This window comes from Molothrus ater, chromosome 25 (genome assembly GCF_012460135.2).
Source record: "Molothrus ater isolate BHLD 08-10-18 breed brown headed cowbird chromosome 25, BPBGC_Mater_1.1, whole genome shotgun sequence".
NCBI classification, from domain to species: domain Eukaryota; kingdom Metazoa; phylum Chordata; class Aves; order Passeriformes; family Icteridae; genus Molothrus; species Molothrus ater.
The window spans coordinates 4,514,014-4,537,423 of NC_050502.2; the positions used below are offsets into that span (position 1 = coordinate 4,514,014).

Here is a 23,410-nt window from a genome sequence, read left to right on the forward strand (position 1 = left end):
TCAAGAGGCAAGATGGAGGAATCTGGGAGTGTCCTGTCCTCCTTCTCCTTCTTCTTGTCCTTCATCTTCTGCTGTGATGGTGGCACTTCTGGATTGGTTTAGAGCAGAGACAGACTGTCTAACATAGGTGATGGGTATTGGAAAATTACTGTAAATAAAGTACAGGTAGGTTTTAATATAAAAAGCCAACACCACCCCAAGGGTGGTCAGTGTGCCACAACCCTTGGGTGGACAGATCTCAGCAGGTCAGAGAGACAATGTAATACATAAGAGAAAATAAACAACCTTGAGAACAAGAGCCAAGGAATCCTGACTTCTTCTTCGGTCTCAGGACTGGGAAAAAGAGATTTTCCACCACCTTGGGGTCATCTCAACACCAGAGCCCTCATCACCTGTCTCCCCTGAAGAGGGAGATAATGGCCCAGCAGAGCAGGGAAAAACAAAAATACCCCACAAATAAATGGCTCCAAGGCCCCTGATCTTGAGCTGAGCCACATAAATCCTTCCTGAGGAGCTGCTCCATCATGAAAAACATTGAATAAAGAAATTCAGTGAAGAGGGATGGACAGGGAAAGGGAGCATGAAATATATTGAATTAAGAAAATAAAGTGGAGGAAGAAAGGGGCTGGTGGAATGGCCCAGCAGAGCAGGGAAAAATAAAAATCCCCTATAAAGGGCTCTGAGGCCCCTGATCCTGAGCTGAGGATCACATAAATCACAAAAATCCCCCATGAAGGGTTCCGAGGCCCCTGATCCCACTGAGGGGTTGTTCCCGTTTGGGATCAGGGACGTTAAAATGGGAATGGCCCAGCAGAGCAGGGAAAATCCTCTATAAAGGCCCCTATAAATGGCTCCAAGGCTCTGCCCTCCCTCTGCCCTTCCCAAGATAACCCCATGGCCTTGCCCTTGGAGCCTGCAGAGGCTGGAAAGGCAAACAGAGCTTTAAAATGGTCTCAAATTCCAGCCTCCCACTCCCTCCTCCTCCTCCTCCTCATCCTCAGGAGAGCTCCTGAGCTGCTCTCACAGGCCCCAAAGGCCTCTGGAGCAGAAAAAAAACAGCTAAAAATACCTCCCACCCCCTCACTCTGCTGAATCCAGAGCCCTGGAGGGTTTTCCTTGGCCTCTGGCCACGTTTGTCAGCCATAAATGGGATTTTTTTTCTCTTTATTGCCCCAAGGCCGTGCTGTGCTCCAAGCACTCTGCTCAGGAATTCCAGCTCTGAGCTCCTCAAATCTCCCAATTTTGAGGCTTTTTTGCCCCACTGTGAGGGGTGAGCAGAAAAAAAACAGCTAAAAATATCTCCCACCCCCTTACCCTGCTGAATCCAAACCCCTGGAGGGTTTTCCTTGGCCTCTGGCCACATTTGTCAGCCATAAATGAGATTTTTTTCCCCATTTTTCTGGCTAGGCCCTGTTGTGCTCCAAGCGCTCTGCTCTGGAATTGCAGCTCTGAGCTCCTCAAATCTCCCAGTTTTGAGGCTTTTTTGCCCCACTGTGAGGGGTAAGCAGAAAAAAAACCAGCTAAAAATACCTCCCACACCCTCACCCTGCTGAATCCAAACCCCTGGAGGGTTTTCCTTGGCCTCTGGCCACATTTGTCAGCCATAAATAAGATTTTTTCCCATTTTTCTGGTTAGGCCCTGTTGGGCTCCAAGTGCTCTGCTCTGGAATTGCAGCTCTGAGCTCCTCAAATCTCCCCCTTTTTGAGGCCTTTTTTTTTTTTTTTTTTTTTTTTTTTTGAGGCTTTTTTTGAGGCTTTTTTTGCCCCCCTGAGAGGGTAAATTAATTCAGGGGAGGTTTTGGCTGAGGAAAAATCTGGAATTGCTCCTGCTGATCCACAGCAAGGCTTGAAATGCAGGAGTCAGCTGGGGGAAGAAGGGAATAAAGAAAAAAAAACCAACAAATTTCCCTTTGGGCTGGTGGTGGTTTAAGGTAGGGGAGAGATAAATCACAGGGATTTGATGGATTTTAGAAGCCATGAAAGGATTTTAGAAGCCGTGAAATTCCTTCATTTTCCCTGTGGATTCCCTGAAATTCCCTGATTTTCCCCGTGGAGCAGAGGGTGATGGTCAGAATTTCCTCACCTCAAAGCTGAGTCCCCTTTGCTCCCCCTGTTCCAAGCACAGCCAGGGTAAAACCACAGGAATTTTAAGGATTTTAGAAGCCATTAATTTTTTAAAAATGGATTTTATAAGCCATTAAATTCCCTGTGGACCTGGTGCCTCCCACCTGAACCTGGATTTTTCCCAACCACTCCCCGGGTTTAATTTGCTTCAGAGCTGAAACAAGAGGCAAAAATTCCTTTTTTTTTTATTTTTTTCAACAAGAATGAAGGGAAAAATTGGAAAATTGGAGTTGTTCTCCTCCAGCCCTGTCCCAACAGCAGCAGCACAACAAGGTTCACTTCAAAGGTGTCACCTGAGCCACACCTGACCTGAGAAAATCATCAGCAGGGCCACCTTGGGCTCTCAAAAAATGCCCCTGGGGATGCTAAAAATTGCCCCCAATTACTCTGTGGGCTGCTAAAATTCAGCATAATTGCATTAATGACACCTAATGACACTTGGGCTATGCAAAGAAAGGCAGCACACGTGGGATAAAAAAGGCTCTGACCACATCTGGCCCAGGCTGAGAAGCTCCTGCTGGCCCCACTCTGCTCCTTGCCCTGCCCAGCAGGTTCCAGCTCCTCCAGAAGATGAAACCCTGGGTGTGATCCTCATTTCTGGCTCTCTCCAGTTTGGGATAAAGGGATTTTCCAGTATCTCCCAGTGTCCTTCAGCTGAGGCCTGTGTAATCTGATTTTTTTTTTCCTGCTGATTTCTTTATTTTTTGCTGATTTGTTCATTTTTAAGAGCAGAGCTTGCCTTATCTCCCCACCGCCCACATCAGAGGAGGGATTTGCAGCCAGGTCAGGGAAAAGGGGCCTTGCCTTGGATTTGGGGTTTTCCTTCTCCTCCAGAAGATGAAACCCTGGGTGTGATCCTCATTTTTGGCTCTCTCCAGTTGGGATAAAGGGATTTTCCAGTATCTCCCAGTGTCCCTGTCCTTCAGCTGGGGCCAACTCCTCCTCTTGCCTCCGTAATCTGATTTTTTCCTGCTGATTTCTTTATTTTTTGCTGATTTGTTCATTTTTAAGAGCAGGGTTGGCCTTATCTCCCCACCGCCCACATCAGAGGAGGGATTTGCAGCCAGGTCAGGGAAAAGGGGCCTTGCCTTGGGTTTGGGGTTTTCCCAGGAGCTGAGGAGGAGTCAGGTGGGGATTTGACTTTAGCCTGACTTAGAGGATTCTTGTCAAGTGTTCACAAATATTTGTATAAAATATTGCATTTGTATAAAATTTATCACTTTGGGATAACACTCCACTGCCAGTGTGCTCTGATTTTATCCCCCATATTTTGTCCCCCTTTTTTTTCTATCCCCCTTTATTTTTACCCCCTTTTAAATCCCTCTTTATTTTTACCCCTCTTTTTTAAATCCCCTTCTTTTTCATCCCCTTTTAATTCCCATTTTTTTTACCCCCCTTTTTTTACCCCTCTTTTTTATCCCCTTTTAAGACCCATTTATTTTTATCCTTTATTTTTTATCCCTTTTTATTTTTATCCCCTTTTTATTTTTTATCCCTCTTTTTCCCCCTTATTTTATCCTCTTTATTTTTTATCCCCCTTTATTTTGTATCCCCCTTTTATCCCCTTTTTTATCCTCCTTTATTTTTTACCTCCCTTTTTTATCCCCCTTTATTTTTTACCTCCATTTTTATCCCCTTTTTTATCCCCCCTTATTTTTTACCTCCCTTTTTATCCCCCTTTATTTTTTACGTCCCTTTTTATCCCCCCTTATTTTTTACCTCCCTTTTTTATCCCCCTTTTTTAACCCCCCTTTTTTCACCTTTCTATTTTTCTAATCCCCCTTTCCCAAGCATCTGAAGTCCCCAATTCTCCTTTACTCCCCCATAAACCTTCAGAACGCCCCCCCAAAAAATGCCCCAGTTCTTCCTCAGGACTCAAAACTCCCACATTTTTTGGGAGCCAAAGGATCTTTTCCCTTCCCAAAGGGGCCGCAGCTGCTTTGGAGAGGCTGAAATGAGGAGGAAAAAAAAAATCAAATTTAAAAAGAATTCTGGCGCAGAATTCCACCCCTCAGCAGCAAAACGCTTCCTAAAGAGAAAGGAAAATATTGTGCTGAGCACAGGGGAGGGAAAAAAAAAAACCAACCCTGGAGTGTTTATCCCTGGAGCTGACAGAGCCCAGCTGTTCCCAAATCCCAAATTCCCAAAAAAGGGCCGCGCTTCCCTCGCCTGACGCGGCCCCACAGACGTCAGCGGGAGCAGCAGGGAGCTCCAAAACAAATGACGTGGGAGCAAAAGCTCCCAGGGAGGGCTGGGGAGAACAGCCAGGCTGCCAAAGATGGAGATCCCGACAGAATTCCAGCCCAGGGGAGCCCCGGGAATGTCGGGGGGCTGCTGGAGAGGGGCTGGGTTTGGAGGGGTCCTGGGGAGAGGAATGGCCAGGGAGGAGGGGGTGAATCCAGCCTGGGAGTGGGGAAGGAGCAGGAGAGAGACAATCCCTGTTTTCCTGGCAGAAAATAGGGAATTGTCAGCGGGAAAATAGGTCCTGTTCCTAATGGACAGAGCCAAGGGGTGCTGCCCTTTGTTTCTGTGGGAGAAATAAAGGATTGGGAAATAGGAGAGGAGAGAGGAACATCAGGGATGCCTGGAAGAGGGGGATGAATCCAGTCTGGGAGTGGGGAAGGAGTTTCAGTTTCAATCTTTCAGGGAGAGATTCAGTTCAGGGAACCTGGGAAAAAATAGGGAATATCTGGCAGAAAATAGGGAATTGTCAGCAGGAAAACAGGTCCCGTTCTGTGTACCAGTTTTGTTTTCTTCCCTGTGGGAGAAATAAAGGATTGGGAAATAGAAGAAGGGAGAAGAATGTCAGGGATGTCTGGAAGAGGGGAAGGAGTGGGAGAGAGACAATCCCTATTTCCCTGCCAGAAAATAGGGAATTGTCAGCAGGAAAATGGGTTCTGTTCCATGTTCCAGTAATGGATGGGACCACGAGGTGAGAGAAATGAAGGATTGGGAAATAGAAGAGGAGAGAGGAACATCAGGGATGCCTGGAAGTGGGGGATGAATCCAGCCTGGAAGTGAGGAAGGAGGGGGAGAGATCCAGTCCAGGGAATCTGGATTTTTCCTGGCAGAAAATAGGGAATTGTCAGCAGCAAAATGGGTTCTGTCCTGTGTCCCAATAATGGACAGAACCAAGGGGTTCTGTCCTCTATTTCTGTGGGAGAAATAAAGGATTGGGAAATAGAAGAGAAGAGAGAAATGTCAGGGATGTCTGGAAGAGAGGATGAATCCAGCTTGGAAGTGAGGAAGGAGTGGGAGAGATCCAATCCCTATTTCCCTATTTTCCTGGCAGAAAATAGGGATTTGTCAGCAGGAAATCCTGTTCCATGTCCCAGTTTTGCTTTCTTTCCTGTGGGAGAAATAAAGGATTGGGAAATAGAAGAGAAGAGAAGAACATCCAGGGAGACGGGGATGAATCCAGCCTGGAAGTGAGGAAGGAGTGGGAGAGATCCAGTCCAAGGAAGGAAAAGTCCACATCACAAACTTGAAAAGATCCATTATTAGGTTACTGGGGAAAATAATCTGAGTATCAGTTCTTAATTAAATAGTTTAGTCTTAAAAGACCTTGTGACAAAAAATAGTTCACCATTTTTACCTTACTAATGAAAAACTAAAAAACTCATAGTTATAGGGCTTTTTCACTAATAAAAAATAATAAACACCTAAATCCAAACATCTCAAATACCTTCAATGCCAACCTCAAAAAACTAATACACCCTCAAAAGCCATAATCCTCCAAACCCTCCCCCTCTAAATATTCCCAATTTCTGCATTCATTCCTTAATTTTAATTCAAGTTTTTAATTAATTTCCCTTAATTTTTCATGGCAGGTATTTCCCTTGCCCTGCTGACCTAAGCACTACTGAAGGAACAGGAAATTCTGTCCCAAAAAAAAACCCCCAAACCTTGAGGGGGATAAAAGGGTGGTGGGAGATAAACCCCATCCAGCAGGATTTGGAAAGAAAATTTCTGTTATTTCCAAACAAGGCCAAGAGGCTGAGCCAGCGTGGGGACAGAGATGAACGTCCCTGCCCCAGTGAAGGTCACTCTAAACCCCGCTCAGGAAAGCTGAACTGGGGGCTCAGCCTGACTCCAGAGCTATTTTAAGCCCAGGGAAGTTGAAGGGCACCTGCTCCAGCAGGGAATGTTTTATTTAAAGGCTATTTGGTTGCTCAAGCTGGGCTCAAAATGTCATTAAATTATTAAAAATCCTTTTTTTTTTTTTTTTTAAGTATCCATGTCACGTCCCTCATATCTTCCCCTCCAAGTTGTGTCTCCCTCCTTGATTTTTTTCCCCTGCTTTTGCAACATCTGTGAGCTTGGTTTTGGCCTGTTTTGGTCCTTTGCACTGCACCTCATTTCCTCCCAGACCATTTTCTTGTAGTCACTAAATAATCCTTTATTTTAACGAGCAGGAATCTGTGGATGTGAATGAGAGGAGCTCACACCCCCTGTGCTGGGGGGGGATGTGATGATCCACAGCCATTTTTAAACCCTTTTATTTTATTTTTTGGGGTTTTTTGGTTTTTTTTTTGCTGGAAACGCGGGATCAGCTGGGTTGTCAGGGGTAAATATTTCATGGGAAGCTGATCCAGCCTCCCTGCCCAGATGGAGCAGGGATTAGGGGGGACAGGCAGATGTTGCCTCAGCACAAGGGTTTAAACTGGGATTAGATGGGCTGGGATGGGGCTGGGAGCCAGAGCATCCTGGGAGGGGTTCAGGGGGATTTCTCGTCCTAAATGAACCAAAAAAAGACTATTCTGGAAGTATAAAATGTATATAAGGAGAAGTATAAAATATATATAAGGAGAAGTATAAAATATATATATATATATATATATATATATTCTAGAAGTATTTATATATTCTATATATGTATTCTAAAAGTATAAAAGAAGTAAAAAAAATTTAGGTTTTGTCAGTAAGAAAAAAAAGGTTTAAGGGGAAGAGAAGTGTTTGTTCTAATTCTTATTACTCTTTCCTTTAGTTAGTGTTAATAAATTTTTGTTCTAATTCTGATTTTGTTCTAATTCTTGTTAGTCTTTGTTCTAATTTATATTACTTTTTCTTTTAGTTCTAATTCTTATTACTCTTCCTTTTAGTTCTTATTGCTCTTTCTTTTAGTTCTAATTCTCATTTCTCTTTCATTTAGTTAGTGTTAATACATTTTTGTTCTAAATCTTATTTTGTTCTAGTTCTTATTGCTCTTTTTTTAAAATTCTTATTACTCTTTCTTTTAGTTCTTATCCCTCTTTTTTTTGTTCTTATTACTCTTTGTTCTAATTCTTATTCCTCTTTCTTTTAGTTCTAATTCTTATTCCTCTTTCTTTTAGTTACTGTTAATAAATTTTTCTTCATATCCTTTTTTTAAAGTTTTAAGCCTAATTTACCTTTCTAACTCTAATTAGAAATTCCATCTAATTCCATCTCACAACAAGAAACATATTCCATCTCCCAACAATAAATAAATTCTATCTCACAACAAGAAATAAACGAGTACATTCTGGTGAACACACTCATAATTAGCCAAATTATTAAATAGAGCGACACAGGAGGTGCTCCCAAGGTCCTGGTGAGGTCCAAACCTCCAAAAAACCAGGAGGAAATTCAGGATATCATCCCCACACCCTGTGCTGGGGGAGATGGATTCACCCCCAGCTCTCCCAGTTTGTCCCAGGGCAGATGCTGGGAATTGGCAGGGTGGGAGCAGCTCCTGTTCCATGGGGAATCCTGTCTGGAGGCAGGATTATTCCCATTATTATTATTATTATTATTATTATTATTATTATTATTATATGTTATTCCCCTAAATAACAGCTGATATTAGTTCAGGCTGGGAGATGCTTTACCAATCCTAAATGGATTTTGGGAGATTACACGCTTTAATAAATCCAATTTTTAAGAGATCAGGGCTATATATATATTAAAAAAAAAATTCATGGAACATAAGGTCCATAAAAAAAAAGATAAATAAAGGAAAATCCAGTGAAACAAAGCTCCAATGATCCATGAGATATTTCCTGAGCCAAAACAACACCCATGTGTCTGCTCATTCACATCAACCCAGCATTTCTGGAGCTCTTTTTGCCATCCTGCCTGGAGAGGCAGGAGGAAACTTTGGGATTGATTTGGGGATGGGTGGAAGGACCTGCAGCCCCTTCCCAGGAGCTCAGCACCTCTGGGAAGGCTCCAGGGAATGCCAGGGAGGTGCCAACCTCTCGGGTTTTCTGTGATTGAAATGACCCCCAAGGTATTTAAAAGGTATTAAAAAGGTATTAAAAGGTATTAAAAAGTCTCTTTTTCCCCCAGCCCCACGACTGAAGGAGTTGAGATTCCTCAGCTCTGCTTTTCAAGGTTGTTTATTTTCTGTTATCTGTCACATTCTTTCTCTGACCTGCTGACATCTGTCCAGACAAGGGTTGTGGCCCAGTCCCTGCCCTTGGGGTGGTGTTGGCTTTTGATACTAAAAACTCCTGTACTTCATTTACAGTAATTTCCCAACACCTATCACCTATGTTAGACAGTCTGTCTCTGCTCTAAACCAATCCAAAAGTGCCACCAACACAGCAGAGGATGGAGGAGGAGGAGGAGAAGGAGAAGGAGAAGGAGAAGGAGAAGGAGAAGGAGAAGGAGAAGGAGAAGGAGAAGGAGAAGGAGAAGGAGAAGGAGAAGGAGAAGGAGAAGGAGAAGGAGAAGGAGAAGAAGGAGAAGGAGAAGGAGGAGAAGGAGGAGAAGGAGGAGGAGAAGGAGGAGAAGGAGAAGGAGAAGGAGAAGGAGAAGGACAGGACACTCCCAGATTCCTCCATCTTGCCTCTTGAACCCCCGTTCTAAAAACCCCAAAATTCTACTTTTTCACCCTGTGACAAATTCACTCTACTCAAGCCCTTGTGGCCTGCAACTCCTCACACAAAGCTGGGAATTGTTTCCATGGTCTAAAATGGAAGGCACAGGTGGTTTTGACCCCGTGCCAAGGTCTCTGAGCTCCCTGCCAGGGTCTTGAGTCATCCAGGAATGTGCTGGGTTCCCACAGCCCAGCAGAGCCAGGGTTATTTGGGGAACAGGACAGGCAGAAATTGAGCTGGAGCTGTTTCACAACAGCAGAGAGAGCTCGGGGTTTGTTCACAGAGCAGGAGAACGAGGAGTGAGGGAAGATGTGAAAGACGGGAGGGATGGACAATGGGACAGGGCAGCAGGGCACGGAATCACCAGGGGAAAAACTTGTCTGGGTCCTCCTCAAACATCCCCGCGGACAAGAGGGGGACAAAGGAGCCCGGAGGAGCCAGGGGAGGCGGGGGCAGCGTTTCGCAATGGGGTGAGTCAGAGCTGGTGTTTCTGGGAAGGAGGGAGGCAGGAACCTCCCCCGGCAGGGCAGGGCTGGGAGCTGGAAATCAGAGCTGCAGCCATGGGCTGAGGAGAGGAGGGAAGTGGAATTCCAGGGGAAGGTGGAGCTGGGATTGAGGGAAACAGCTTGAAAATAGAGACATTTATATTTATATTTATATTTATATTTATATTTATATTTATATTTATATTTATACTTATACTAATATTTCTATGTGTGTTTCTATTTCTATGTGTATTTATATTTATATTTATACTAATATTTCTATGTGTGTTTCTATTTCTATGTGTATTTATATTTATATTTATTTATACTAATATTTCTATGTTTAGATTTATTTCTCTGTATACTTCTATTTCTATGTATATTTCTATTTCTATTTATTTATCTATATTTATGGGTATAGGTATAGATGTATTTGTTTATACTATTTATATTTCTATTATATTTATATTATATTTATATTTATTTAAATTTATATTTAGATTTCTATTTAGATTTAGATTTCTATTTAGATTTAGATTTATCTATATTTATGGGTATAGGTATACATGTATTCATTTATACTATTTAGATTTCTATTTCTATTTAGATTTCTATTTAGATTTAGATTTATATTAATACTTCTATGTATATTTCTATGTATATTTCTATATATATTTCTATGTAAATTTAGATTTAGATTTAGATTTATATATGGGTATAGGTATAGATGTATTCATTTATACTATTTATATTTATATTTATATTTATATTTATATTTATATTTATATTTATATTTATATTTATATTTATATTTCTCCACTGAGCTGGTGGGACTTGGAGAGAGTGGAGCTTTCCTGGCAGTCCCAAACAGGAAGAATGGCCTGTGGTGGAATGGAATGAACTTTTAAGGTCTCTTCTAACCCAGCCCACTCTGGGATTCCATGATTCCATGCCTCCCACAGGCTTTAAAACCCTGGAGAAACAAACTGTCTTTATCCTGGTTCTTTTGGGTTTTTTTTTTTACCTATCAAAGTGCTCCATTTCTATAAAAAACTGCTAAAAAAACTCCTCTCCACCTCAGATGTTGATTTGTGACCGAACAAAGAGGAGGAACAACAACTCAGTTTTCTGGCCTGCAACCACTTTTCTTCTCCAAATGTTGCCGGAAAATCTCTGAAAAACTCCTGGAAAATCCCTCCACGGCTGGGAGGAAGAGCAGGCAACATTGACACCTGCTGTCGGGAATTTTAACAGCCACGCACTCCAGGATTCCCTGAGAGCCGAGAGCATGAAAACACCCAATAAATAAAGCTGCAACGGAGAGGATTGCTTTGAGAAAGCTTTATTTAATCACGATTATTGCACACAATTAAATCCGAGGGATGGATTGGCTGGAAAAGGGTTTGGGAATCACTGGGGCCAGTTGCAGCAGGAGCAGGCGGGGTCGAAGACCAGCCCCTCCTCGCAGCTCTGCACGAAGGTCTGGCCGTTCAGGCAGCTGTAGAAGTTCCTCTTGTTGTTGGGGTCTGCGTAGATCCCGTTGGGTTTCCCGGCACAGAATCCAGAGCCGCCGGAGCCGCCGGAGCCGCCGGAGCCACCGCTGGTGGTGGTGGGAGCCTCAGTGATGGGAGGAAGGGGCTCAGCGGGGGGAACGCAGTCTGGAATGCAAGAATCCAAGCAGGAAAAGGTTTATTCTCATGTTCCTGGTGTTTCATCCCTCCCACACCTCCACAGGAAGGTTGGGAGTCTCCATCAAGGAGCTGCTCCGTGAAGGAACTGTTGCTGGTGGTGGTTGTGGAAGCCTCAAATGGGAGGAGGGGGGAACACGGTCTGGAATTTAGGCAGGAAAGGGTTGGAAGTGTTTGATTCCACCCCATCCTTCATAGGAAGGTTGGGAGTCTCCATCAAGGAGCTGCTCCTGCTCCTGGTGGTGGTGGTGGGGGCCTCAGTGATGGGAGGAAGGGGCTCAGCGGGGGGAACGCAGTCTGGAATGCAAGAATCCAAGCAGGAAAAGGTTTATTCTCATATTCCTGGCGTTTCATCCCTCCCACACCTCCATAGGAAGGTTGGGGGTCTCCATGAAGGTTGGGGGTCTCCATCAAGGAGCTGCTCCTGCTGCTGGTGGTGGTGGGAGCCTCAGTGATGGGTGGGGGGGGGGGACACAGTCTGGAATTTAGGCAGGAAGGGGTTGGAAGTGTTTGATTCCTCCCCATCCTTCATAGGAATTTTGGGAGTCTCCATGAAGGAGCTGCTCCTGCTGCTGGTGGTGGTGGTGGGAGCCTCAGTGATGGGAGGCAGGGGCTCAGATGGGCGAACACAAATCTGGAATTTGGGTGGGAAAGGGTTCAAAATGTTTCATCCCTCCCACGCCCCCATAAGAATTTTGGGAGTCTCCATCAAGGAGCCGCTCCTGCTCTCCTGGAGCCACTCACCGCCACTCTCCAGCCCCAGGCCCTTCTTCAGGGTGGAGATCAGGGGGTATTTGCCTTCCTTGCAGAAATCCCCAGTGAAGTCATCCATGTCCAGGGCCCACACCATGGCTCCTCCAAAGTTGTTCTTCTTCAGCCAGTCCACCTGTGGGGAGGAAAGTCCCGGTGAGCCCCAGGAATTGATCCCACAGGAGAATCCAGCCCCATCCCAGCACTGCCCCCAGACCTTGAGGCCAAAGCTCTTGATGTTGTCGTAGCCGACCCATTCGCTGCCCTTGTAGGTGTAGGGGACATCCTGGGGTTCATCCCAAGCCTGGGTGGCTCCAGAGCTCAGGAGGGAGCAGATCTAAGGAGAAGGAAGCAGGAATGTTATCCATGAAAAAGGAAAAAGCCCAGGCTCTGCCTTTTCCTTGGCTTCATCCTCGGTTTTTGTGCTGCTTCCCCACTGCCTGAGTACACAGCTCCTTCCTGGTGATTCCATGGAGAGCTCTGTGCCTGAGCCATGCAGAGAACTCCATGGGAGCTTCCTGATCAATTCCTTCAAATGAAACCTCCATGGGAGCTTCCTGATCAATTCCTTCAAACGGTTTGAGCGAGGAATGTGATGGAACATCCCTACCTCGTAGTAAGCCAGAGTTCCAGCTTCCCTGGTGTAGGGCCCAGCGGGGCCAGGGCCGGATGCTGGAGCCCCAACAGAGGTGTCAGATGGGCTCTGCAGGGTGAAGCTCTTTCCATAGGTTGGGAATCCCACAAGGAGCTTCTCAGCTGGGGCACCATTGCTCTTCCAATAATTCATGGCGTATTCCTGCAAGAAACCAGTCCCATTCAAGCCTTTGCTAGGATTTGTAGGATGAATTCCTCGAAATCTCACCCAGGATCTGGGAGCTGTGAGTGTCCCAGAGAAGCACTTACAACGTTGAAGTATTTGTAGTCGCCGCTGTCAGCAGGGCCAGCAAACAGGGGGCTGTTCTCGCCCGTGTTCCTCTCCCAGGAGCCGTGGAAGTCGTAGGTCATGACGTGGATGTAATCCAGGTACCTGCAGGGAGAGGGGCTCTGTCCTCACCTGAGGGCCTGGAGCTGCCCATCACCCCCGCTTCCTCAGGGGCTCTTTCACTTCAGCACTCCCAGGGTACCCCCCAAAATCCCACCCGGGACCCCAGGTTGGTCACTCACTTGCCCAGCTCAGCGATCTCGTAGCCAGACTGGATGGTGGAGAGTCCTGCAGCAACAGCAGCAGTGACCATGAGCCGGGGCCTGTTGGTCTGCTTGGCTTCCTGCTCGAAGGCTGCCACCATTTCCTGAGGGATCCAAGGCACAGGAATCACCTGGGGGCTCTCAGATGGGGCTTTGCAGCCACCCAGGGCTCACAGGCCAGAGCTGTGGCCAGCAGAGCCTGGAGCCAAGCCCACCTTAACCAGGACGGTGAAGAGAGACTTGTCCTGGGCAGGGCTGCCCCTGGAGCCGGGGTATTCCCAGTCCAGGTCCAGCCCATCAAACTGATACTGGCGCAGGAATTTGATGACGGAGTTGATGAAGGTCTGGCGGTTCTGGGGCGTGGAGACCATGGTGGAGAACCTGGGCAAGCAGAGCAGGAGAGAGGTGGGGATTCCATGGAGCCCCTTCCTCTTCTCATTTTATTCCTACGTTGCTGTTTAGGGCTGGACATGGTTTGAACTCACTTGGCTGTGCCGAAATTCCATCCTCCAATGGCCAGCAGGGTCTTCAGATCTTTGTTCCTGCAGGGGAAGAGGCAGGACCCTGAGTTATTGCATGTCATAGAATCACAGAGGGGATATCCACAGCACCTCTGAGCTGCTAGCCCCATGCTCAGAGGATGGAGCTGTCCCCATGTCCTGCCTTGGCTGTGTCTCTGTCCCTCTTCACTCAGCATCCTTGTCACTGAGCTGAGAGTGAACCAGAGGGAAGGACTGGGAGGGAGAGAGACAGGGAGGGAGGAGAAGGGCAGAGAAGGGCACAGGAGGGAGCAGAGAAGGGCAAATGAGGGAGCAGAGAAGGGCACAGGAGGGAGCAGAGCCCTGCTGGGGCTCCCAGCACTCACTGGTTCTTGAGGCCATTGAAGGACTTGTAGAGGGTCTCGTCGTTCCACTCGTAGGTGGTGATCTCGTTGTTGTTCATGCCGGCGAAGGCGTAGATCAGGTGGTTGCACAGGCAAGGGTCGACATTTTCGGGGGTGAACTTGCCCAGGCCAGGCCTGTACTGGGCCCAGTTGGTGAAGTAACAGGTCAGCACATAGGCAGTGCCTGCGGGGAGACAGCGGCCATGGAGGGGCTGCAGTGCCCAGCACGGCCCGGCCCTGGGCACGGCATCGCCCATTATGGGCACAGCTCCTGTGCCAGGCTGCAGGGCAAGATCTGTTCCATTGCCATCTGGATGGCAGCTGACTTTTGTCAAGTGGGCAGTTTGCCTTATCTCCTCCCTTGGGAGGGGACATCTGCTGATAACAGCTATTGACTGTCACTGCATGGCTGATAAGAGCTACAGCATCCCCCTGGGAGATGTGAGCCCACAGGGAGGAGCCAAGCATTCCTATCTAGATAGAATCTGGAGATTCTGGAACACCAGCACAGCTTCTGCACTGGATTGCCCAGAGGAACAGCAGCTGCCTCTTCCCCTGCATCTTCAGAGGCAGAGACTGCACCTTTCTGCAGGATCCCTGCTCCAGCAGAACCAGCCCTGGCACTGCAGGAGGGCTGAGCCACAATTCCAATGGGACTGTGCCAACAGCCTGACCCACAGGGTGTCAGGCTGAGCTCTGACTCTGCCGGTGTTGTTCTAGTGTACTGCACTATTTATTTCATCTTTTTCATTTCTTCCTATTAAAGAACTGTCATTTCCTGCTCCCATATTTTTTTGCCCGACAGCCCCTTAAATGAAAATTTACAGCAATTCCGAGAGGTGGGGAGGGTTGACATTGCCCATTTCAGGCGAGGCTCCTGCCTTCCTCAGCAGATTCCCGGCTTTCCAAACCCAGACATCTCCGTATGCGGGGCACAGCTCCGCCGAAGGCAGCGGGGCCGGGCACCCTGGGCCACCCTGGGCCACCCTGGGCTCCCCCAGCCCCGCAGCCCCAGCCCTTCCTCCCCGGGCTGGGCAGGGCTGGCTCAGCAGCCCCGGGCCCGCAGCTCCCGCCCCGCTCCGGCCCCGCTCGGGCCCGGCCGGGCCGGGGGCAGCGCGGGGGCAGCGGCGGCTCCGGCGGGAGCTGCGCCCCAAGAGCGGCACCTACCGAGCTGGGCGTTCAGCAGCAGGGCCAGACCTGGCAGGGCACAAGGAAACAGCACACGGTCACTGCTGGGCCTGGCCAGTGCGAACCCCTGCAGCAAGGCTCTGCTCCCAAGCTCAGGCACAAGAGCTTCGCTGACGTTTCTCCATGCACTTCATTTCTCCAATGAAATAATGTAAAAGCACAGAGAAGAACCCAAACAGATGCCATAGGAATCATTTGATTTTCAGGTTTAAGTCTAAAAGCACATTTCAATTGCAGCCTGCAATGAACTCTGTCCATGCTCAGGCACAAGAGTTTCGCTAACATTTCTCCAAGCACTTCATTTCTCCAAGGATTCCATGTAAAAGCATAGAAAAGAACCCAAACAGATGCCAAAGGAATCATTTGATTTTCAGGTTTATGTCTGAAAGCACATTTCAATTGCAGCCTGCAATGAACCCCGTCCATGCTCAAAGCACAACAGATCCCCAACCGCAGCAGCGCTAAAGAAGAGAAATTTCCCTCCCCAAAGGCAATTGAGAAATCTTGGACAGAACAGAGAGAGCAGCGTTTTTATCCCTCCAGCCCCTGAGCAGGCAGCAGAGCAGCAGTGCCAGAGCCCCCAGCCCTGCTCAGGAGGGCTCAGAGCTGCAGCCCAGCCGCACTCACCGGTGAGCAGAGTGAGCTTGGCCATCTTGGACCAGACTGATGTGCTTGGGCTCTCTCCCTCTTTTATACCCTGCTCCTCTCTGCTGCCAACGTGGGACCGACAGGGATGGACAAACATTACGAAACTTGGCAGGGAGCAGTGTCACCAAACCTGACACCAGCACAATGGGCCTGGGCTCTCCAGCTGCAGGGGTCACTGCCGTGGGGCTGTGCCACGTCCTGCTGCTGCAAGGGCAGATAAAGAACGGGATTAGATTGCTGGGATTGTTCAAATGTTGTTCTAACCACAGCTCTGCGTCCCCGCAGGGACCGATGGCTGCAGGGCCTGACCTTGTGCTGTCCTTGAGCCCTTCCAGGGGCTGGCACTGCCAAAGCCCAGCTTGGGTGCCCTTGGTGGGAGCGGCCCCAGGCAGGGCTGAGTGGGGCTCTGGCTCCAGCTCTGGCCCTGCTGGGGGCTCTGGGCTCACTCGCTGTGGGACAGAGGGACCCTGGTGCTCTGAGCTCTGCCGGGCTCTCCTCTGGAAGCAGACACGAGGAGTCCCATCACTAAAGGAAAACCACATCACTTCTTACTCTCCTCTGGAAGCAGAGGAAGTGTTTTTATTTCTTGGAGGTAAAACTCCGCAAGGCCGACCTTGGAATGTGAGGCCAGTTAATTTTCCTCTCACATTTATCCCCTCCTCTTCCTTCTCAGCTCTTTCCCAAACTGCAACATCCCCATGTTGCTGAGCATTCCCAATTTTCCCTAAGTGAAGCTCCATCAGCTGAATGCCTCAAAATATCCTTTCCACATTTTATTTCCATCTTCTGTCCAGATGGAGACTCCAAGCTCTCCCCCTGTGTGAGGAGACTGGGGATTTCTTCCCTTTTCCCCACTCAGGAGCGGGGACACATCTGTGTCCCTGCACTGGGAGGTTTAATTCCCTGTGGGGTGACATGAAGGTGACTTTCCAGGAGGTCACCCAGCCTTGGATGACTGTAATCCTGGAAAACAGCCTGGTATCAGATGCTGGCTGACCTGCAGATTAAAATGTGCCACCCTGAGCCTTTGGGATTTGATGCAGGCACAGGGTGGGATATGGCTGATAACAGGACAACATCCTCAAGGGAGTATTTTTCCAATGTTTTTCTTGGTTGATAAAGTCTCAGGGTACAAATTCAACAGGGATAGATTTGGAAAATCCTGCCCTCAGTGACCTCTGGAGCATTTTCAGCTCTGTTATCCAGGGAAGGTGTTTGGGTATAGAAATGAGAGCATTTGGGACAGGCTCAAGGACAGTGATTTGTTTTCATCTGGGGGTAACAAATCCTGGAGTTTTCCTTCAGGACTTTTCGTCCCCTTCTCCTGTTCTAACAAAGGTGGTTTGCTGTGAGTTCCCTGGGAGTGCTGGGAGGTAACAAAGGGAACAAGAATTGGTCCTTGCTGAAAGAATTCCAGTTAAATAGAGCAGACAGGGACCTTCCAACTATTCCAGTGCTGGGTTGCAGAGAGATTTCACCACTCTGGGTTTTTCCTGTTGCATCTTTCCTGTAAAACTCTCACCCTCCCCATTCCATTGGCTGCTGGGAACACCAACACTGGAATTAGCAAAACAGAGGTGTGGCACAAGGCTTGATGCAAACAAAGTGAATCAGAATCAGCTTCTGCTGTGTTGTCCTCCCACTTGTTCTTGTGACCATGAGTGTCAGGAGATTAGGGAAAGAAGATGACAAAAACAACGCTTCTTACAGAAGAACTTTTCTTTTATCAGGTGGAGAATGACTCAGTAAGAAGTGATGTGGTTTTCCTTTAGTGATGGGACTCCTCGTGTCTGCTTCCAGAGGAGAGCCCGGCAGAGCTCAGAGCACCAGGGTCCCTCTGTCCCACAGCGAGTGAGCCCAGAGCCCCCAGCAGGGCCAGAGCTGGAGCCAGAGCCCCGCTCAGCCCTGCCTGGGGCCGCTCCCACCAAGGGCACCCAAGCTGGGCTTTGGCAGTGCCAGCCCCTGGAAGGGCTCAAGGACAGCACAAGGTCAGGCCCTGCAGCCATCGGTCCCTGCGGGGACGCAGAGCTGTGGTTAGAACAACATTTGAACAATCCCAGCAATCTAATCCTGTTCTTTATCTGCCCTTGCAGCAGCAGGACGTGGCACAGCCCCACGGCAGTGACCCCTGCAGCTGGAGAGCCCAGGCCCATTGTGCTGGTGTCAGGTTTGGTGACACTGCTCCCTGCCAAGTTTCATAATGTTTGTCCATCCCTGTCGGTCCCACGTTGGCAGCAGAGAGGAGCAGGGTATAAAAGAGGGAGAGAGCCCAAGCACATCAGTCTGGTCCAAGATGGCCAAGCTCACTCTGCTCACCGGTGAGTGCGGCTGGGCTGCAGCTCTGAGCCCTCCTGAGCAGGGCTGGGGGCTCTGGCACTGCTGCTCTGCTGCCTGCTCAGGGGCTGGAGGGATAAAAACGCTGCTCTCTCTGTTCTGTCCAAGATTTCTCAATTGCCTTTGGGGAGGGAAATTTCTCTTCTTTAGCGCTGCTGCGGATGGGGATCTGTTCTGCTTTGAGCATGGACAGAGTTCATTGCAGGCTGCAATTGAAATGTGCTTTTAGACTTAAACCTGAAAATCAAATGATTCCTTTGGCATCTGTTTGGGTTCTTTTCTGTGCTTTTACATGGAATCCTTGGAGAAATGAAGTGCATGGAGAAATGTTAGCGAAACTCTTGTGCCTGAGCATGGACAGAGTTCATTGCAGGCTGCAATTGAAATGTGCTTTTGACTTAAACCTGAAAATCAAATGATTCCTATGGCATCTGTTTGGGTTCTTTTGTGTGCTTTTACATTATTTCATTGGAGAAATGAAGTGCTTGGAGAAACGTCAGCGAAGGTCTTGTGCCTGAGCTTGGGAGCAGAGCCTTGCTGCAGGGGTTTGCACTGGCCAGGCCCAGCAGTGACCGTGTGCTGTTTCCTTGTGCCCTGCCAGGTCTGGCCCTGCTGCTGAACGCCCAGCTCGGTAGGTGCCGCTCTTGGGGCGCAGCTCCCGCCGGAGCCGCCGCTGCCCCCGCGCTGCCCCCGGCCCGGCCGGGCCCGAGCGGGGCCGGAGCGGGGCGGGAGCTGCGGGCCCGGGGCTGCTGAGCCAGCCCTGCCCAGCCCGGGGAGGAAGGGCTGGGGCTGCGGGGCTGGGGGAGCCCGGGGTGGCCCGGGGTGGCCCAGGGTGCCCGGCCCCGCTGCCTTCGGCGGAGCTGTGCCCCGCACACGGAGATGTCTGGGTTTGGAAAGCCGGGAATCTGCTGAGGAAGGCAGGAGCCTCGCCTGAAATGGGCAATGTCAACCCTCCCCACCCCTCGGAATTGCTGTAAATTTTCATTTAAGGGGCTGTCAGGCAAAAAATGTGGGAGCAGGAAATGACAGTTCTTTAATAGGGAAGAAAAGAAAAAGATGAAATAAATAGTGCAGTACACTAGAACAACACCGGCAGAGTCAGAGCTCAGCCTGACACCCTGTGGGTCAGGCTGTGGGCAGCAGAACCATTGGAATTGTGGCTCAGCCCTCCTGCAGTGCCAGGGCTGGTTCTGCTGGAGCAGGGATCCTGGAGAAAGGTGCAGTCTCTGCCTCTGAAGATCCAGGGGCAGAGGCAGCTGCTGTTCCTCTGGGCAATCCAGTGCAGAAGCTGTGCTGGTGTTCCAGAATCTCCAGATTCTATCTAGATAGGAATGCTTGGCTCCTCCCTGTGGGCTCACATCTCCCAGGGGGATGCTGTAGCTCTTATCAGCCATGCAGTGACAGTCAATAGCTGTTATCAGCAGATGTCCCCTCCCAAGGGAGGAGATAAGGCAAACTGCCCACTTGACAAAAGTCAGCTGCCATCCAGATGGCAATGGAACAGATCTTGCCCTGCAGCCTGGCACAGGAGCTGTGCCCATAGTGGGCGATGCCATGCCCAGGGCCGGGCCGTGCTGGGCACTGCAGCCCCTCCATGGCCGCTGTCTCCCCGCAGGCACTGCCTATGTGCTGACCTGTTACTTCACCAACTGGGCCCAGTACAGGCCTGGGGAGGGGAGGTACACCCCCGAGAACATCGACCCCAACCTGTGCAACCACCTGATCTACGCCTTCGCCGGCATGAACAACAACGAGATCACCACCTACGAGTGGAACGACGAGACCCTCTACAAGTCCTTCAATGGCCTCAAGAACCAGTGAGCGCTGGGAGCCCCAGCAGGGCTCTGCTCCCTCCTGTGCCCTTCTCTGCTCCCTCCTGTGCCCTTCTCTGCTCCCTCCTGTGCCCTTCTCTGCTCCCTCCCAGTCCTTCCCTCTGGTTCACTCTCAGCTCAGTGACAAGGATGCTGAGTGAAGAGGGACAGAGACACAGCCAAGGCAGGACATGGGGACAGCTCCATCCTCTGAGCATGGGGACAGTGGCTCTTGGCCTTTCCCACCAATGTGGCCCAGGCTGAAAGGCCACGGTGACACCAAACCCTTGGGGTCATTCCGGTTCCTCTCCCTTCCTTGCAGGAATAGGAACCTGAAGACCCTGCTGGCCATTGGAGGATGGAATTTCGGCACACAGAAGTGAGTGCAAACCAGCTCATTCCAGTAATGACCCCCGGTAGAGGGAGGGAAACAGGAAAAAGCTGGATTCCAACCCCACCTCTCTCCTGCTCTGCTTGCCCAGGTTCTCCACCATGGTCTCCACGCCCCAGAACCGCCAGACCTTTATCAACTCCGTCATCAAATTCCTGCGCCAGTACGGATTCGATGGGCTGGACCTGGACTGGGAATACCCCGGCTCCAGGGGCAGCCCTGCCCAGGACAAGTCTCTCTTCACCGTCCTGGTTAAGGTGGGCTTGGCTCCAGGCTCTGCTGGCCACAGCTCTGGCCTGTGAGCCCTGGGTGGCTGCAAAGCCCCATCTGAGAGCCCCCAGGTGATTCCTGTGCCTTGGATCCCTCAGGAAATGGTGGCAGCCTTCGAGCAGGAAGCCAAGCAGACCAACAGGCCCCGGCTCATGGTCACTGCTGCTGTTGCTGGAGGAGTTTCCACCATCCAGTCTGGCTACGAGATCGCTGAGCTGGGCAAGTGAGTGACCAACCTGGGGTCCCGGGTGGCTCTGGGATGGGTTCCCGGCAGTGAAAGCCCCTGTGGGACCCCCAAGTTCAGGGGGTGTGGGGTGATGGCAGCCCCAGGTGAGGACAGAGCCCTGCTCCCTGCAGGTACCTGGATTACATCCACGTCATGACCTACGACTTCCACGGGCCCTGGGACGGCTCCACGGGCGAGAACAGCCCCCTGTTCAGCAGCGGCAGCACCCTCAGTGTTGTGAGTGCCTTTGGGGCCTCTGGCCCGGGGCTCCCCTTGCCACAGCTCAGCCTGAACCCTGCTGCCTTTTCCAGGAATACGCCATGAACTACTGGAAGAACAACGGCGCCCCAGCCCAGAAGCTGCTGGTGGGATTCCCAACCTACGGAAAGAGCTTCACCCTGCAGAACCCATCCAACACGGCCATCGGAGCCCCCAGCTCCGGGCCTGGCCCTGCAGGGCCCTACACCGGGGAGGCCGGACTCCTGGCTTACTACGAGGTGTGTGAGGGACTCATCCTGGACTGCAAGGACAGCCCAGACACTGCTGGCACTTCCCAGCACGGAATTCCTTACCTGGCCCACATTCCTATTGGAATATGACCAATATGGCCAGACAGGACATGCCTGGGCTTGTCTGGCCCTGCTGCTGAACCAAACAGCGGCCACTGTGGTGTTTCACCCCACAGACACTTTTGGCTGGCTGGGTGTGTGGTGTTTCACCCCACAGACACTTTTGCCTGCCTGGGTGTGTGGTGTTTCACCCCACAGACACTTTTGGCCGGCTGGGTGTGTGGTGTTTCACCCCACAGACACTTTTGCCTGCCTGGGTGTGTGGTGTTTCACCCCACAGACACTTTTGCCTGCCTGGGTGTGTGGTGTTTCACCCCACAGACACTTTTGGCTGCCTGGGTGTGTGGTGTTTCACCCCACAGACACTTTTGCCTGCCTGGGTGTGTGTTGTTTCACCCCACAGACACTTTTGCCTGGCTGGGTGTGTGGTGTTTCACCCCACAGACACTTTTGCCTGGCTGGGTGTGTGGTGTTTCACCCCACAGACACTTTTGGCTGGCTGGGTGCTGCAGCTGGGCACTGCAGACAAGTCCAGGCCTGCAGGAGCTCTGGTGGTGCTGGGATGGAGCTTCCCCCCATAACAGGGGCTGCTCCTCAGGTTTCCCCCTGTGGAGAAGCTTTCAGGCCATGGTGAAGGAAAGGAGTGGGTTCTGATGGAGGGTTTGGATCCAGAGCTTTATTCTGGCCTCTGAATGCAGCACCAGCTCCAACAGAACTCCCTGAGCCCGTGGTTGCTGCTCCTTTGAACCCCGGGGAGAGGGGAGGGAAGGGGCAGGGAGGCACCAAGCAGGGACAGGAGGGGAGGGACAAAGGGACAAAGGACACCTGGATGGCCCAAGGCCCCCCAGGGGTAGAGGGCATCCTTTGAATCTGCCAATCCCTTCTGGAATTCCAGGATTGACAGACAGTGCAGGGAAGGGAAAGGAGAGGTGTCTGACACACCTGGGGAAGGAATCTTCAGGGAGAAACCTGAAGGGGTATCTGAGGCAAACCATGACATCTCACCACAACACATCTCCACTGCTCTTTCTTCTCCTTAGATCTGCACCTTCCTGAGCTCTGGAGCCACCCAGGCTTGGGATGCCCCTGAGGATGTCCCCTACACCTACAAGGGCAGCGAATGGGTCGGCTACGACAACGAGAGGAGCTTTGGCCTCAAGGTCTGGGGGCAGAGCTGGGATGGGGCTGGATTCTCCTGTGGGATCAATTCCTGGGGCTCACCGGGACTTTCCTCCCCACAGGTGGACTGGCTGAAGAAGAACAACTTTGGAGGGGCCATGGTGTGGACCATCGACCTGGATGACTTCACTGGCACCTTCTGCCACCAGGGCAAATACCCCCTGATCTCCACCCTGAAGAAGGGCCTGGGGCTGTGAGCGTGCAGTGAGTGACAGGGAGGGACAGGGGCTGTGTGCCCCAAAGGACACAGAGGGGTGGGCAAGGGGGCATTGCAAACGTCATCCCTTCCCCAATGTGAAAAACAATACTCACTTCCAAAAAATTTTAAAGGTTTATTAAAACCTTATCAAAAATAGAACAGAAGACTGAATAGAGAAAATTTAAAGGATTTTTTCCACAGCATGTGCTCGTGTACACAATGGAGGTTTTGCCTTTTAATCCTTAGCCCTTCCCAAAGTTTTGTCCATTGACTTCTCCTTCCCTATCCAGTGGAGATCTCTTCCTTAAATCTTGATTGGAGATCAGCCAATAGATTGTTGCCATAGTAACAATCCCACCCTCCCAAATGTCCCAACAGGCCACCCCATAATAACAACACAAGGGGAGGACAAAACAAAACTATAAATCTATAAAACTTCTCCTAACAGATATACATGATGTTTACTTTCATTTAATTGATATTCAGTTTAATTGTGAGAGTCAGCCATGGCATTATCATCTGTGATAGCAAGGAAAATTCTGCTTTCTTTTCACAGCACAGCCCTCACATCCCTGCAGCTGCTGGAGGTGCAGGAGGAGCTGCAGTGACAGATCCTGATCCCAATCCTGATCCCGATC

General features: G+C 49.9%; 2 protein-coding genes and 1 long non-coding RNA gene across 3 annotated transcripts; 2 read left to right on the forward strand and 1 right to left on the reverse strand.

The window, feature by feature from the left end:
• The first annotated feature begins 9,096 nt into the window (after positions 1–9,096).
• Positions 9,097–10,773, forward strand: LOC118696328 (uncharacterized). Its single transcript, XR_008508834.1, has 2 exons — positions 9,097–9,436; positions 10,276–10,773. It is a non-coding gene; the product is annotated as an uncharacterized LOC118696328 (long non-coding RNA).
• An 88-nt stretch (positions 10,774–10,861) lies between these two features.
• LOC118696334 (acidic mammalian chitinase-like) lies at positions 10,862–15,890 on the reverse strand. The gene is made up of 11 exons (XM_036398462.1): positions 15,773–15,890; positions 15,125–15,154; positions 13,940–14,141; positions 13,560–13,616; positions 13,290–13,455; positions 13,054–13,178; positions 12,793–12,916; positions 12,500–12,685; positions 12,107–12,226; positions 11,884–12,025; positions 10,862–11,109 (listed from the first exon to the last, which is right to left on the reverse strand). Exons 1-11 carry the CDS (start codon positions 15,888–15,890, stop codon positions 10,862–10,864), a joined length of 1,518 nt encoding a protein of 505 aa, XP_036254355.1.
• A 2,181-nt stretch (positions 15,891–18,071) lies between these two features.
• Positions 18,072–22,770, forward strand: LOC118696342 (acidic mammalian chitinase-like). The gene is made up of 10 exons (XM_036398472.1): positions 18,072–18,111; positions 18,729–18,758; positions 19,743–19,944; positions 20,261–20,317; positions 20,421–20,586; positions 20,698–20,822; positions 20,957–21,062; positions 21,137–21,322; positions 22,435–22,554; positions 22,636–22,770. The coding sequence occupies exons 1-10, from the start codon at positions 18,087–18,089 to the stop codon at positions 22,768–22,770; spliced, it is 1,152 nt and encodes a 383-aa protein (XP_036254365.1). The 5' UTR covers positions 18,072–18,086.
• Positions 22,771–23,410: the final 640 nt, after the last annotated feature.